Consider the following 13481-nt stretch of genomic DNA (forward strand, 5'->3'; position numbering starts at 1 on the left):
ATCTGCCTAGCCACCACGATTGTTTACGACAAAGCACAGTATACGATCATCATGAATAACGTAATTCGAGCTCCATATATATGTATCCACAGAGAGAGAGATGTACATATAATTGTACGTGTAATTAATTGTGAGCGACTGATGTTCTAGAGAGAGCTCAACGATCGCATGAATTTAGGTACCCAAAGAATCACAGCGCGCAGGTTTGTGGGCGTCTATGTGTGCTGTGAAGAAGGGCCATTGCCCGAAACGTCGCCGATTTGACACTCTGTGTTTTGTTTTAAGGCCGCGGTGTTATTGACCAACGCGTGGTGTGAACATTTGGTGCCACACTCAGAGGAGTTCCACAAAGACAAAGACACCCCCCGTGTAGCCTCAACAGACTGTTGGGGGCAAGTGCTGTTAGCGAGCAGCACCTATGAAGGCCGGCACGGCACACGAGAGGGTGGGTGGCCAGCACCACGCCGGACCGCCTCTGTCTCTCGAGTGGTGACGTTTACACGACGCACCGGATATAAATTTGAGGCTGAGTCGACCTAAGGGAGGCCCATAGACCGTGCTCAGACAATCGTCACTGGCGGTGCTGCCCATATCCACACAACCCGGCAGCTCCACATCAGTGAACCGAGTAATTCGCCTCCCGTGGGAGTGTGACGATGAAGCCGGTAAATAGCCAACCATGTCCCCTATGGTTTCCAGCACAAATAACCACCTACAAAGACAAAGATCCCCCGTGTAGCCTTAACAGACTGTTGGGGCAAGTGCCGTCAGCGAGCAGTACCTATGAAGGTCGGCACGGCACACGAGGGGGTGGGTGGCCATAAACCACGCCCGGACGCCTTTGTCTCCCCAGTGGCGATGTTTACACAGCCGCAGCAGGTACTCATTTGAGGCTGAGTCGACCTAGGGGAGGCCCAGGACCGGTCCAGATAATTGTCACCGGTGTTGGCCGTGAGCGGGAATCGAACTCGGGTAGCCGGGTTCGTAGCGCAGCGTAGCGCTAACCGCTACACAACATATACACAGACATCCACTCACGCACAGGGGGATACATTCTGACGCATACTGTAAATACATACAGCCATATATACAGACATATATAGATAGACATATATAGATAGACATATATACTCACGCACAGGGAGTTACGACTTACAGAAATGTACAGACACACACCTCGGTTGACCACACATACAGACAAATACATACAGACATAATGCATACATGTACACTCATGCATATGATGAGACATACATACACATACGTGTAGATTCACATATATACTAATATGCACACATATACTCACGCAACGGTGAGATACGGGTGCACAGAGACAAAGATGCCCCGTGTAGCCTCCACGGACTGTCGGGGCAAGTGCTGCTAGCGCGTTCACCTCAGGCTGCTCCGGCGATATTAATGTATCCCTGAGATTAATGACCTTCAAACTTAATGACCGACTGATTTAAAATGAACGTGACATTTTTTGTTTGTTAAACAGCCATGAATGGAAACGAATAATATCTAGATTACTATATATAGTATTACAAAAATACTATATATAGTATTACAAAAACACTATATATAGACATTGCAATCGTTGTTCATGATAATAATACTACATTATCCGTCTTAATGCCGAACCGTCAACCGGCATTTATTACTCAATTGTCTTTACGATATGAAACAATTGAGATGTTGGAAGACGGTCAACATCGTATTGATTCTACAAAGACAAAGATCCCCCGTATAGCCTTAACAGATTGTAGGGGCAAGTGCTGTTAGCGAGCACCTATGAAGGCCGGAACGGCACACGAGGGGGTGGGTGGCCAGCACCACGCCCGACCGCCTTTGTCTCCCCCAGTGGCAATGTTTACTACACACCGTACCAGGCACTCGTTTGAGGCTGAGTTGACCTAGGGGAGGCCCGGGACCTGGGTGTTGGCCGTGAGCGGGAATCGAACCCGTGTCGCCGGGTTCATAGCGCAGCGCGCTAACCGCTACACCACCGCTCCCCACACACACGCACACACAAAGATACCCCGTGTAGCCTGCACTGACTTTTGGGGGCAAGTGCTGTTAGCGACTACCTATGAAGGCCGGCACGGTGAGAGTGTGGGTCAGCAGCCACGCTCGGCCGCCTTTGTCTCTCTACACATTTACACACTCGCACAACGGGAAATAATTTAAGGCTGAGTCGACCTAGGGGACGGCACGGGATCGGTTCAGACAATCGCCACTGATGGAGGCCCTGAGCGGGAAATACGCAGCGCGGTGGCCACTACGCTACCGCTCCCCGCACGTGCACGCAACTATAAAGACAAAGATCTCCCGTATAGCCTTAACGGACTGTTGGGGCAAGCGTTGTTAGCGAGCAGCACCTATGAAGGCCGGCACGGCACACGAGGGGGTGGGTGGCAAGCACCACGCCCGGCCGCCTTTGTCTCCCCCATTGGCGATGTTTTATGCATCGCACCAGGTACTCGTTTGAGGCTGAGTCGACCTAAGGGAGGCACGGGACCGGTTCAGATAGTCGTCACCGGTGTTGGCCGTGAGCGGGAATCGAACTCGGGTCGCCGGGTTCGTAGCGCAGCGCAGCGCTACCGCTCCCCACCCCACCACACACACTCACACAAAGACAAAGATCCCCCGTGTAGCCTTAACAGACTGTTGGGGCAAGTGCTGTTAGCGAGCACGCGCACACACGTACACACGCACACACACGCTCGCTGTGTTCATGCACAACGTTCGCACGTTGTCGAAGCGCGTTTGAAGCACAGCGTGCCACGGTGAGAATATAAGAAAACACAACGATGAACGCCGTTAAAACGTCCTCATATAATCTGTGTTTTATTTTTGCCTTAAGACGTAGGAACCATTTGTTGTAGAGCGACAAGCGACGCGCAGAAGTAATTTACAATCTCATTTATTTTCATACAATTTGTACGTTGCGGTGGTTGCCCAGATATCCGACCACGAGCTAACACCACGTCACGAACCATCCCCCCGCGTCCATAGCTCGGAACGTGCAGTGTGAAGTGTGCGCACCCACGCTCGCACGCGTGCATTTATATACAACAAAATATACAGGCAAGGTTATGAATCACAGCAGCGAGTCATATATATACACACACACACAGATATAAAACATACATTGTGGGTCATTCAATTTGGCGCGTAGGCTTTCGCGATCGATATTAAACCTGGCCCGTCACCTGATGAGGCCAGTTGTAATTACGGGCGAAACGTCGAACTCCGATTGTCAGTGTCGGAGTGGGTTTTACGCTCCAACACACCGGTGTGCCGTTAGCAGTAACGAATTTGGCGTGTTCTGCTCACGTGACAAACCTTACCGATTGGCCGTGTCGGGTGGTGGCGGTGTTCAACGACACATTAATATTCACGCGAGCTTCTAACCCAACAACCTCTATGATGGATCGTGGGTAATTCTTAATTTTTCCCAAGTGATTCAAATGATCGACCTCGTTCGAGTTAAAATCCACGTGTTGTTTTTTTTTATATTAAAAGCAATTATGTATTTAATTTGGTATATACCCTACACATATATGTATCAAATAATTATGTGGTCCAAATGCAAAGTGACGCTACCCTCTGTGCGTGTTATATTGTCCCTGTACCAGTGACAACTTCAACTAACACCGCTCGGAGAGACGCATTGTGTTTGTCCCCCCCACCTCTCTCTCTCCGCCACAAATGCAATTCGTATAATTTACCCCCCGAAATGTCCTGATTATAAGACGCGCGCGAAAGTAGGAAAGTAATCCTTGCAAAATTCACGCGAGAGTTTGGTTTGCGCCCGCGCTATTAATCAGTGAGCGGTTTTTTTTGCGCAGCTGCTCTGGTCTCACGCACAGACGATCAAGAATTCCACCACCCCCGCCCGCGTGCGTGTAGCCTGTGACAGACTGTTGGGGCAAGTGCTGTTAGCGAGCACGACACACACGAGGGGAGCGTCAGTGGGTAGGCCAGCATCACGCCCGGCCGCCTTCGCCTCCCGAGTGGGGCGATGTTCACCTTACTGCACCGCGCGCAGCGGGTTACTCGTTCGAGGCTGAGTCGACCTAGGGGAGGCCCGGGACCGGTTCAGTTAATCGTCACCTGGTGTTGTTGGTGGCCGCGAGCGGGAATCGAACCCGGCTCACCGGGGTCGGAGCGTGGCGTAGCGCTAACCGCAAACGCCACAGCAACGCTTTCAGCTACCTCATTATAAGACGCACCACGATACAATAGACGAGGATGGAGGTGCGCCTTATAATCCGAACGGTAGCACAAAATCAAATAATATATATGTTTTAGAAAAAAACAGCTGTACCCGCTTGCTTTGCCTATCCACTGCTGGATGAAGTCCTCCCTAAGGCGTGTCGGCGGTCATGCGCGTGTGTTGTTGTTGTTGTTGCTTGACCATACTTCACCACCCTGGACATTGTGGGCAAAGAGGAAGGCATGGAGGAATCATCGATGACTTACTCGGATCCAGATTCCGCTGCCCTCCCCCACCCACCACCACCACCGCCACCACCGCCACCGCCACGTATAAAATATCGACGATGATGATGCTGATGATAATGATCTCGACAGAGATGTTGGCAGAGAGACAATTTGATGAGCTCTGTCAAGCAGCGACTCGTCTGCGGAGACATCGCAGACTCGCGCCGACAAATCGCGGTGAAGTATGGACAACAAATTTAAACCGATGGTGCATTGACAAAGGGGGGCAGTGGGGGGGGGGTACGCTTGAAAACCTATCGTTTGATCGAAGTTTTTAAAAATTCGGTTCGTGGGTCTATTTCGATTTTTTTTTTGGGATAAAACCATCAACAGCAACAACAGCCACGCGTGTCTATCCCGTACATACAACAACTGCACACACGTGCTCATCGGCACACACGTGTGTGTGCGTGGCTTTGTACATACACACGAGTGTCGTCTACGATCCCCCGTTCACGGAAACGTGGAATTTCCAATACTGGCTCGGTAATGTCTAAAACTCCATTCCTTGCGACCTACCACAGTGATCCAATCCACGTTTTTCAGTCCTCCGCCACCCCCTCTCGCCACACACCACCCGCTTAAATATAATGAGCAAAAAAATACAAAAGCACACAACGTTTCCTTGCCATATTTGTTACCTTCACATCGTAGAAGGCAAATGGTTTTACACATCCCATCAGACGCACTGACTTCTGCTAGCAGCATCGGTTCAGCAGAATTGCGTTCGCTGTCCCATCATCTTTGCCTGGATCAAATGCTAGGACACACATCTTTCAAGAGGGGATCCTTGCTGCCCGTGACGTCCAGCGGGTTCAACAGCCCAACCCTGCTGATGAGACACCGACTGTCAAAACCGACCAAGAGTTTTGCTTGGACTGAACCAATGCTGCTGACATTAAGCGCTCACAGAGGGCCCACGTAACCGATGTGATGCGTATAAAATTTTTACTTTTATATTTTTATGATGACGATAGACGGATATGTAAAAGGAGACGTGGTGACTGCTCATCAACTTTACGCTGTAAAATATTTTTTTACACAACGAGACTGATGATTCTCGTCGTTGTGTAACGAAACAAGCTGAGTGGTTACACGCTCGACGAGCCTGATGATTGCTAAACGCGTTCCCAGGTGAAGCGAAGAGCGCGGAATGAACACATTCGTCAACGCCACTGTGCGTGGCCTTAACGGGCGACGTTCCGGGAAATGGGCCTTCTTCATAGCACACAGACACAGAATCACGCGGAACACGCACACAACAGACGAAGATCACCCGTATAACCTCAACAGACTGTTGGGGCAAGTGCTCTTAGCGAGCACCTATGAAAGCCGAAATGGCACACGAGGGGGTGGGTGGCCAGCACCACGCCCGACCACTTTTGTCTCCCCAGTGGCGATGTTGACACACCGCACCAGGTACTCATTTGAGGCTGAGTCGATCTAGTGGGAGGTCTAGGACCGGTTCAGATAATCGTCACTACTGGTGTTGACCGTGAGCGGGGAATCGATCTCGGGTCGCCGGGTTTGTAGCGCAGCGTGCTAAGCACTACACTACCGCTCCCCTGTGTATAAAGACATACACACGTACACACACAGACACACATACATACACACAGACACACGAACACAAAGACACACGTACACAGACACGCGTACACACACACGAACACACACACGCACCCGTACACACATACACACGCAGACACACGAACACACACACCCGCACACACAGACACACGTACACGCAAGTGGAATCGGCGCTCTCTTTGACGTCGCGTGGAACGTGTTTAGCAATCATCGGGTAAGTTCAGCGTGTAACGGAGGCGATAATGTAAACGCAGGGAGGCGATTGGCGGATCGTGAGGACACAACGTGCATACAGCAAACTACACAGTCAAGTGGATTGTCCAATACGTACACTATGTACACTCGAAGCACACACACACACACACCGACACACTTGTGTACAACTCACAGCACGCGTGCGCTTTGGCTTAATTCCAGCCGGCAAATGACCCCGCGCCCGGCTCACTCCCCCATCCCGTGAATCCTCCTGCCCCCCCCCCTTCTCTCTCTCTCTGTCTTTGCTTACGGCCGACGGGGCTGCCGTTCGCGTGCCGGAAACCCTAACGCAGTCGAACCGAGCGGTTCGGAAACGATATAAATAATTTAATTTACAACAACATCAACAAAATAATCATCATGATAAACCTAAGCCGGCGGTGGACACGCGCACGCTTATGACACATCGGTCGTACGTATGTGCGCGTGTGTGTGTGTATATTTATCTCAAATACAATGTTTTTTTTCTTCCGGAATTCAGTCCCGGGCAGCTCCGGCTGAAATTAAGCACTGCGCGTGTGTGTGCGTGCGTGCGTGTGGCGAGTCCGTGGAGGGGGGGGGGGGAGTGAACACGTGGGAAGGGAAAATCACCTTCAGAGGATGAAGACGAGACGAACTCTGGGCTGTGAAGACGTCTCTCTTGTTCCATAGCACGAGAGACAAAGCCGGCGAGACTCACGGAGAGACAGAGGAGTCACGCAGAGGGAGAGAGACACGGAGCTTCGCTGGGGAGACGCAGGGATTGTCACGAGGAGCCACGGAGTGACGGAGAGACACTGGGAGTCGCGGAGATCGACTGAGAGTGTCGGTGATTGTCGAGGAGCGAGAGAGAGTGTGTGTGTGGTCACGGAGAGAGTCGCAGAGAGACGAGGAGACGTGGAGTCACGGAGAGAGTCGCAGAGAGACGCGAAGGGAGGGCTGTCGTGAGGACACACGCGCGGAGAGAGTCACGCAGAGACCCCCTTGGGTTGAGAGTCACACAGAGACCCCCTTGGGTTGAGAGTCACGCAGAGACCCCCTTGGGTTGAGAGTCACACAGAGACCCCCTTGGGTTGAGAGTCACAGAGAGACCCCTTGAGAGTCACGCAGAGACCCCCTTGGGTTGAGAGTCACACAGAGACCCCCTTGAGAGTCACGCAGAGACCCCCTTGAGAGTCATACAGAGACCCCCTTGGGTTGAGAGTCACGCAGAGACCCCCTTGAGAGTCACACAGAGACCCCTTGAGAGTCACGCAGAGACCCCCTTGAGAGTCACACAGAGACCCCCTTGGGTTGAGAGTCACGCAGAGACCCCCTTGAGAGTCACACAGAGACCCCCTTGAGAGTCACACAGAGACCCCCTTGAGAGTCACGCAGAGACCCCCTTGGGTTGAGAGTCACGCAGAGACCCCCTTGAGAGTCACACAGAGACCCCCTTGAGAGACACACAAGACCTCTTGGGTTGAGAGTCACACAGAGGCCCCCTTGGGTTGAGAGTCACACAGAGACCCCCTTGAGAGTCACGCAGAGACCCCTTGAGAGTCACGCAGAGACCCCCTTGGGTTGAGAGTCACACAAAGACCTCTTGGGTTGAGAGAGTCACGGAGGACATCCATTTCGGAGTCACGCAAGCGACTCGGCTGCGATTCGCGGAGAGCCTCGCAGGGAGTAGAGAGTCACGGAGTGGGAGGCCAGTGGTGGTAGTGGTGGTGGTGGTAGTGGTGGTAGTGATGGTGGTAGTGGTGGTTGTGATGGTGGTAGTGGTGGTGGTAGTGGTAGTGATGGTGGTAGTGGTGGTGGTGGAAGTAGTGGTAGTGGTGGTGGTAGTGGTGGTAGTGATGGTGGTAGTGATGGTGGTAGTGGTGGTAGTGATGGTGGTAGTGGTGGTGGTGGTAGTGGTGGTAGTGATGGTGGTAGTGGTGGTAGTGATGGTGGTAGTAGTGGTGGTAGTGGTGGTGGTAGTAGTGGTAGTAGTGGTGGTAGTGGTGGTGGTAGTGGTGGTGGTGGTGGCGGGGGGGGAGGAGGTGAGGTGCAGTCACGGGGAGAGCCACTTCGAGACCGGGTGCGTGGCGCTCTGCACGAAGGGCGCCGAGAGCACGTGGAGCGTCGGGGAGAGGCCGAACCCCGCACGCGTGAACGAGAAGCCAGGTCCAGGCCTCGCGCCCATGGGCAGCGAGGGGGCCCCGCGGAAAGAGGCCCCCCCGTGAGGAAGGAACGTGGCCCCGGGACCCCCGATGCCTCCTACGCCGCCGCAGGCCCCCAGGAGTGCCCCGTGTCCGCTCGTCTTGCCGGCTGCGTCTCCTTTCTCCGCAGCGATGCCGATGATGCTCTCGATGCTGAAGGGGTTGCGGTTCGTGGTGGTCGATCCTGGCGGTGTCGTGGTGGTGGTGGTGGTGGAGATGATGTTGTTGTTGTTGGTGGTGGTGTTAGTGTTGGTTGTGGCGGTGATAATGTTGTTGGAAGCGGCGGTGTCTTTGTCCACCGCTTTACACAAAACGTACTTCGGTGATGGAGGTGGCGTGGATGGCTGCTGCTGCTGATGCTGATGATGCTGCTGATGCTGCTGCTGCTGCTGATGATGATGCTGCTGCGCCAGCGGCAGGGAAGACTGCGCGTTCACGGCCGCGTGCATCTGAACGATCCCAGCGCCGAACACCTTTCTCGCCGTTCCCTGCAAATGTTCATGCATCGATGACAGCAGCGGTACACCGTGAGGCAGCACCGGCGTCAGACACGGAGGCACGTACGGATACTGCTGCTGATGATGATGCTGCTGCTGCTGATGCTGCTGATGCTGCTGCTGCTGATGATGATGATGATGCACCAGCTGCTGCTGCTGCTGCTGATGGTGATGCTGCAGAGCGGCGGCCGCGGAGTGCAACGCGTATCCGTGCGCGGGGAAGCCGTAGCCCGCCGAGCGCACGCAGTAGGACGTCGAGACGCCGTAGGGGGTCAACCCGTGCATCATGAAGGCGGCGGCGGCGGCGGCGGCGTGCTGGTCGGCGGTCATGGGCCTCTTGAATCGCTTGCGACGGCGGAGGAACGAGCCGTTGTCGAACATGTCCTCGGAGGCAGGGTCGAGAGTCCAGTAGTTGCCCTTGCCAGGGTTGCCCGGCTCGCGCGGGATCTTCACGAAGCAGTCGTTGAGCGAGAGATTGTGGCGGATCGAGTTCTGCCACGCGGGGAACTTCTCGCGGTAGTAGGGGAAGCGGGCGCTGATGAAGTCGCAGATGCCGCTCAGCGTGAGTCGCTTCTGTGGGCTCTGCAGGATGGCCATGGTGATGAGGGCGATGTACGAGTAGGGAGGCTTGACCAGGGCGCTGCTCTTGCCGCCCGTCGAGCCACCGCCGCCACCACCGCCACCGCTACCACCACCACCGCCACCACCACCGCTACCACCACCACCGCCGCTACTCGCGTGGCCAGCGCTCTGCGGTGGGTCGCTGTCGGTGGGTGCATCGACGTCGTCGTCCCCGCGGCCAGCTGAGTTACACCCGTCACGGTTGACATCCAGGTCCGGCTTTTGGTCCGAGTCTCCGTGTTGGTGGTGATGGTGGTGGCGGTGGTGGTGGTGCTGGTGCTGGTGGTGCTGGTGGTGGTGGTCTGTCGCACGAGACATCTGCTGGGCGCCACCCGAGGTTTTGACGACGACGAGGGGATGGTGGTGGTTGTTGTTGTTGTCGCGATGAGTGCGGTCCACAAGACCACCGCCACTACCGCAACCACCACCGCCACCGTCTTCATCATCATCATCATCGCCACCACCGCCATCATCATCATCGTCGTCAATCCCACGAGCGTCGTCGCTGTCACCGACCACATCGATGACGATCTCTTCGGGCGAGAGGTGCAGGGCGTAGGCGGTGGTCAGCTCCTGGCTCTGGGTTGGAGTCCCGGACCCGGAGAGCGGGGTCATGGTGGACGGTTCTATCGTCCCCCTCTGGTACGCGTCAGTCGCGAGTGACGGTTTTTGTTTATTTGGCGGTGTTGGTGGTGGTGCTGCTGCTGTTGTTGTTGCGTTGTAGGTTTTATGTTGAATTCATTTGGAGGCGCGCGCACACGAAGGGCGCGCGCGCGCACAAACGCACGCACGCGCGCGCAGAACAGCAACACTCGCGGATGTACGGACAGACAGCCGCACGGACAGACAGCCGCACGGACAGACAGCCGCACGGACAGACAACTGTACGGACAGACAGCTGTACGGACAGGGAGATGCACGGACAGACAGCTGTACGGACAGACAGCTGTACAGAGACACGCGCGGAGAGACACGCGCGGTCACGCGCAAATACACAACGACACGCACACAGACACTAAGACACGCACACAGACACTAAGACACGCACACAGACACTACGACACGCACGCAGACACTACGACACGCACACAGACACTAAGACACGCACACAGACACTAAGACACGCACACAGACACTAAGACACGCACACAGACACTAAGACACGCACACAGACACTAAGACACGCACACAGACACTAAGACACGCACACAGACACTAAGACACGCACACAGACACTAAGACAACACTGGCCTGCCGCATAGAAGACAGCCAGCACCTATTACTAACGCACACGCTGACACGCAGAGCCACGGACAGCACACACACACACAGAGACGCGCACAGATACACAGACACGCCACTTACTACAGCCATTGACCGACTGTTGCTCCAAAGTGCTGTTCGCGAGATACGAACACGATCGCCACCCTTATCGCATTCACAGACTGTTGGGGCGCGCACACACCCACGCACGCACACTCAAACACACACTCAAACACACACTCAAACACACACACTCACACACGCACACACACTCAAACACACACACACTCAAACACACACACTCACACACGCACACACACACTCAAACACACACACTCAAACACGCACACACTCAAACACACTCAAACACACACACTCAAACACAAACACACTCAAACACACACACACTCACACACGCACACACACACTCGCGCACGCACACACTCACGCACCGTGTATTAATTAATTAAATACAACTACTGCCGACCCCTGGGCTATTTATAGCGCGTCTGCCTGTGCGTGTGTCTGTGTGTGTGTCTGTGTCTGTGCGTGTGTCTGTGCGTGTGTCTGTGTGTGTGAGCGTGTGTCTGTGTGTCTGTGCGTGTGTCTGTGTGTGTGAGCGTGTGTCTTTGTGTCTGTGTGTGTGTCTGTGCGTGTGTCTGTGTGTGTGAGCGTGTGTCTTTGTGTCTGTGTGTGTGTCTGTGCGTGTGTCTGTGCGTGTGTGTGAGCGTGTGTCTGTGTGTGTGTCTGTGCGCGTGTGTCTGTGTGTGAGCGCCGCTTAGCACCGCACAGCGAATGCCACGCGCACGTAACTCCGTCTCATCGCTGTGCCCTCGCACAGAACAAGGCACGCTCACTCATCCATCCGGTCCTACCAACAACAACAGCAGCAAGAACAACAACAACAACAACAACCGTGGCTGCACAGTTCCGTTCGCGAGCACTTATTGTGTTCGACAGCCGGGTAAGATCGCACCTTGCCTGCAACTGTAGCTACAAACACGTAAACAAACGCCGCCTCGCTGCTACAAACTTGTACATAGGAAGCGGACGCAGAGAGACACAGCGTGAGCAACGTGCTCGCTCTCACCAGTTTGTCGATGTGTGTCTAAGTATGTCTGTGTATCTAAGTGTCTGTGTGTGTGTGTCTAAGTGTATGTGTGTGTGTGTGTTTATGTCTGTGTGTCTAAGTCTGTGTGTGTGTCTAAGTCTGTGCGTGTGCGTAAGTGTCCGTGTGTGTGTGTCTAAGTGTCTGTGTGTGTGTCTAAGTTGCTGTGTGTGCGTCTAGGTCTGTGTGTGTGTGTGCGTGTCTGTGTGTGTTTGCGTAAGTGTCTGTGTGCGTGTGCGTAAGTATCCGTGTGTGTGTCTAAGTGTCTGTGTGTGTCTAAGTGTCTGTGTGTGTGTGTCTAAGTCTCTGTGTGTCAAAGTGTCTGTGTGTCCACGTGTCCGTGTGTCTGTCTGGCTCCCTTCCCGAGGAATTCCCCCCTCCCCCGCTCTCCGTCCGTCGTGCGCGTGTGACCGCCGCGTCTCTGATGAATGAATGGGGCCGCTCCGAGGCGCGCTGGTTTTATAGGACTGAGGGCTGCCAGTCACGGCCGTCGAAGGAGTGCAGGAGGAGGGGAGGGAGGAGGGAGGTGGTGGTGGTGGAGGAGGAGGAGTAGGAGGCGGTGATTAGATGTGACGCGTCGCGGTACATATATAATCAGACCTCCTGCTGATCGCGAGACGGTCACACACCGCGCGCTCACACACACACCGAGATACATACAGAGATGATACATACAGACAGGCACGGGCGGACACAGATACATACAGAGATGATACAGACAGGCACGGGCGGACACAGATACATACAGAGATGATACAGACAGGCACGGGTGGACACAGATACGTGCAGGGGTGATACATACAGACAGGCACGGGTGCACACAGATACATACAGAGATGATACATACAGACAGGCACGAGTGGACACAGCTACGTACAGGGGTGATACATACAGGCAGGCACGGGTGCACACAGATACGTACAGAGATGATACAGACAGGCACGGGTGGACACAGATACGTACAGAGATGATACATACAGACAGGCACGGGCGCACACAGATACATACAGAGATGATACATACAGACAGGCACGAGTGGACACAGCTACGTACAGGGGTGATACATACAGGCAGGCACGGGCGCACACAGATACATACAGCGATGATACATACAGACAGGCACGAGTGGACACAGCTACGTACAGGGTTGATACATACAAACAGGCATGGGTGCACACATATACATACAGGGTTGATACATACAGACAGGCACGGGCACACACAGATACGTACAGGGGTGATACATACAGACAGGGACGGATGCACACAGCTACGTACAGAGATGATACATAGAGACAGGCACGGGTGCACACAGATACATACAGAGATGATACATACAGACAGGCACTGGCACACACAGATACGTACAGGGGTGATACATACAGACAGGGACGGATGCACACAGCTACGTACAGGGTTGATACATACAGACAGGCACGGGTGGACACAGATACATACAGGGTTGATACATACAGACAG

At 54.1% G+C, this 13481-nt stretch overlaps 1 protein-coding gene across 1 annotated transcript; it reads right to left on the bottom strand.

Moving 5' to 3' along the window:
* Positions 1-2820: 2820 nt before the first annotated feature.
* On the bottom strand, positions 2821-12652 carry LOC103091779 (uncharacterized). The gene has a single exon (XM_076073963.1). The coding sequence runs from the start codon at positions 10244-10246 to the stop codon at positions 8366-8368; it is 1881 nt and encodes a 626-aa protein (XP_075930078.1). The 5' UTR covers positions 10247-12652; the 3' UTR covers positions 2821-8365.
* Positions 12653-13481: the final 829 nt, after the last annotated feature.

The sequence above is a fragment of the Petromyzon marinus genome, chromosome 44, assembly GCF_048934315.1.
Source record: "Petromyzon marinus isolate PM22_M1 ecotype Great Lakes invasive population chromosome 44, UKy_Petmar_22M1.pri1.0, whole genome shotgun sequence".
Lineage (NCBI taxonomy): Eukaryota > Metazoa > Chordata > Hyperoartia > Petromyzontiformes > Petromyzontidae > Petromyzon > Petromyzon marinus.

Coding starts and splice junctions, on each gene's coding strand:
- LOC103091779 (XM_076073963.1), bottom strand. CDS start 10,246: ATGACCCCGCTCTCCGGGTCCGGGACTCCAACCCAGAGCCAGGAGCTG.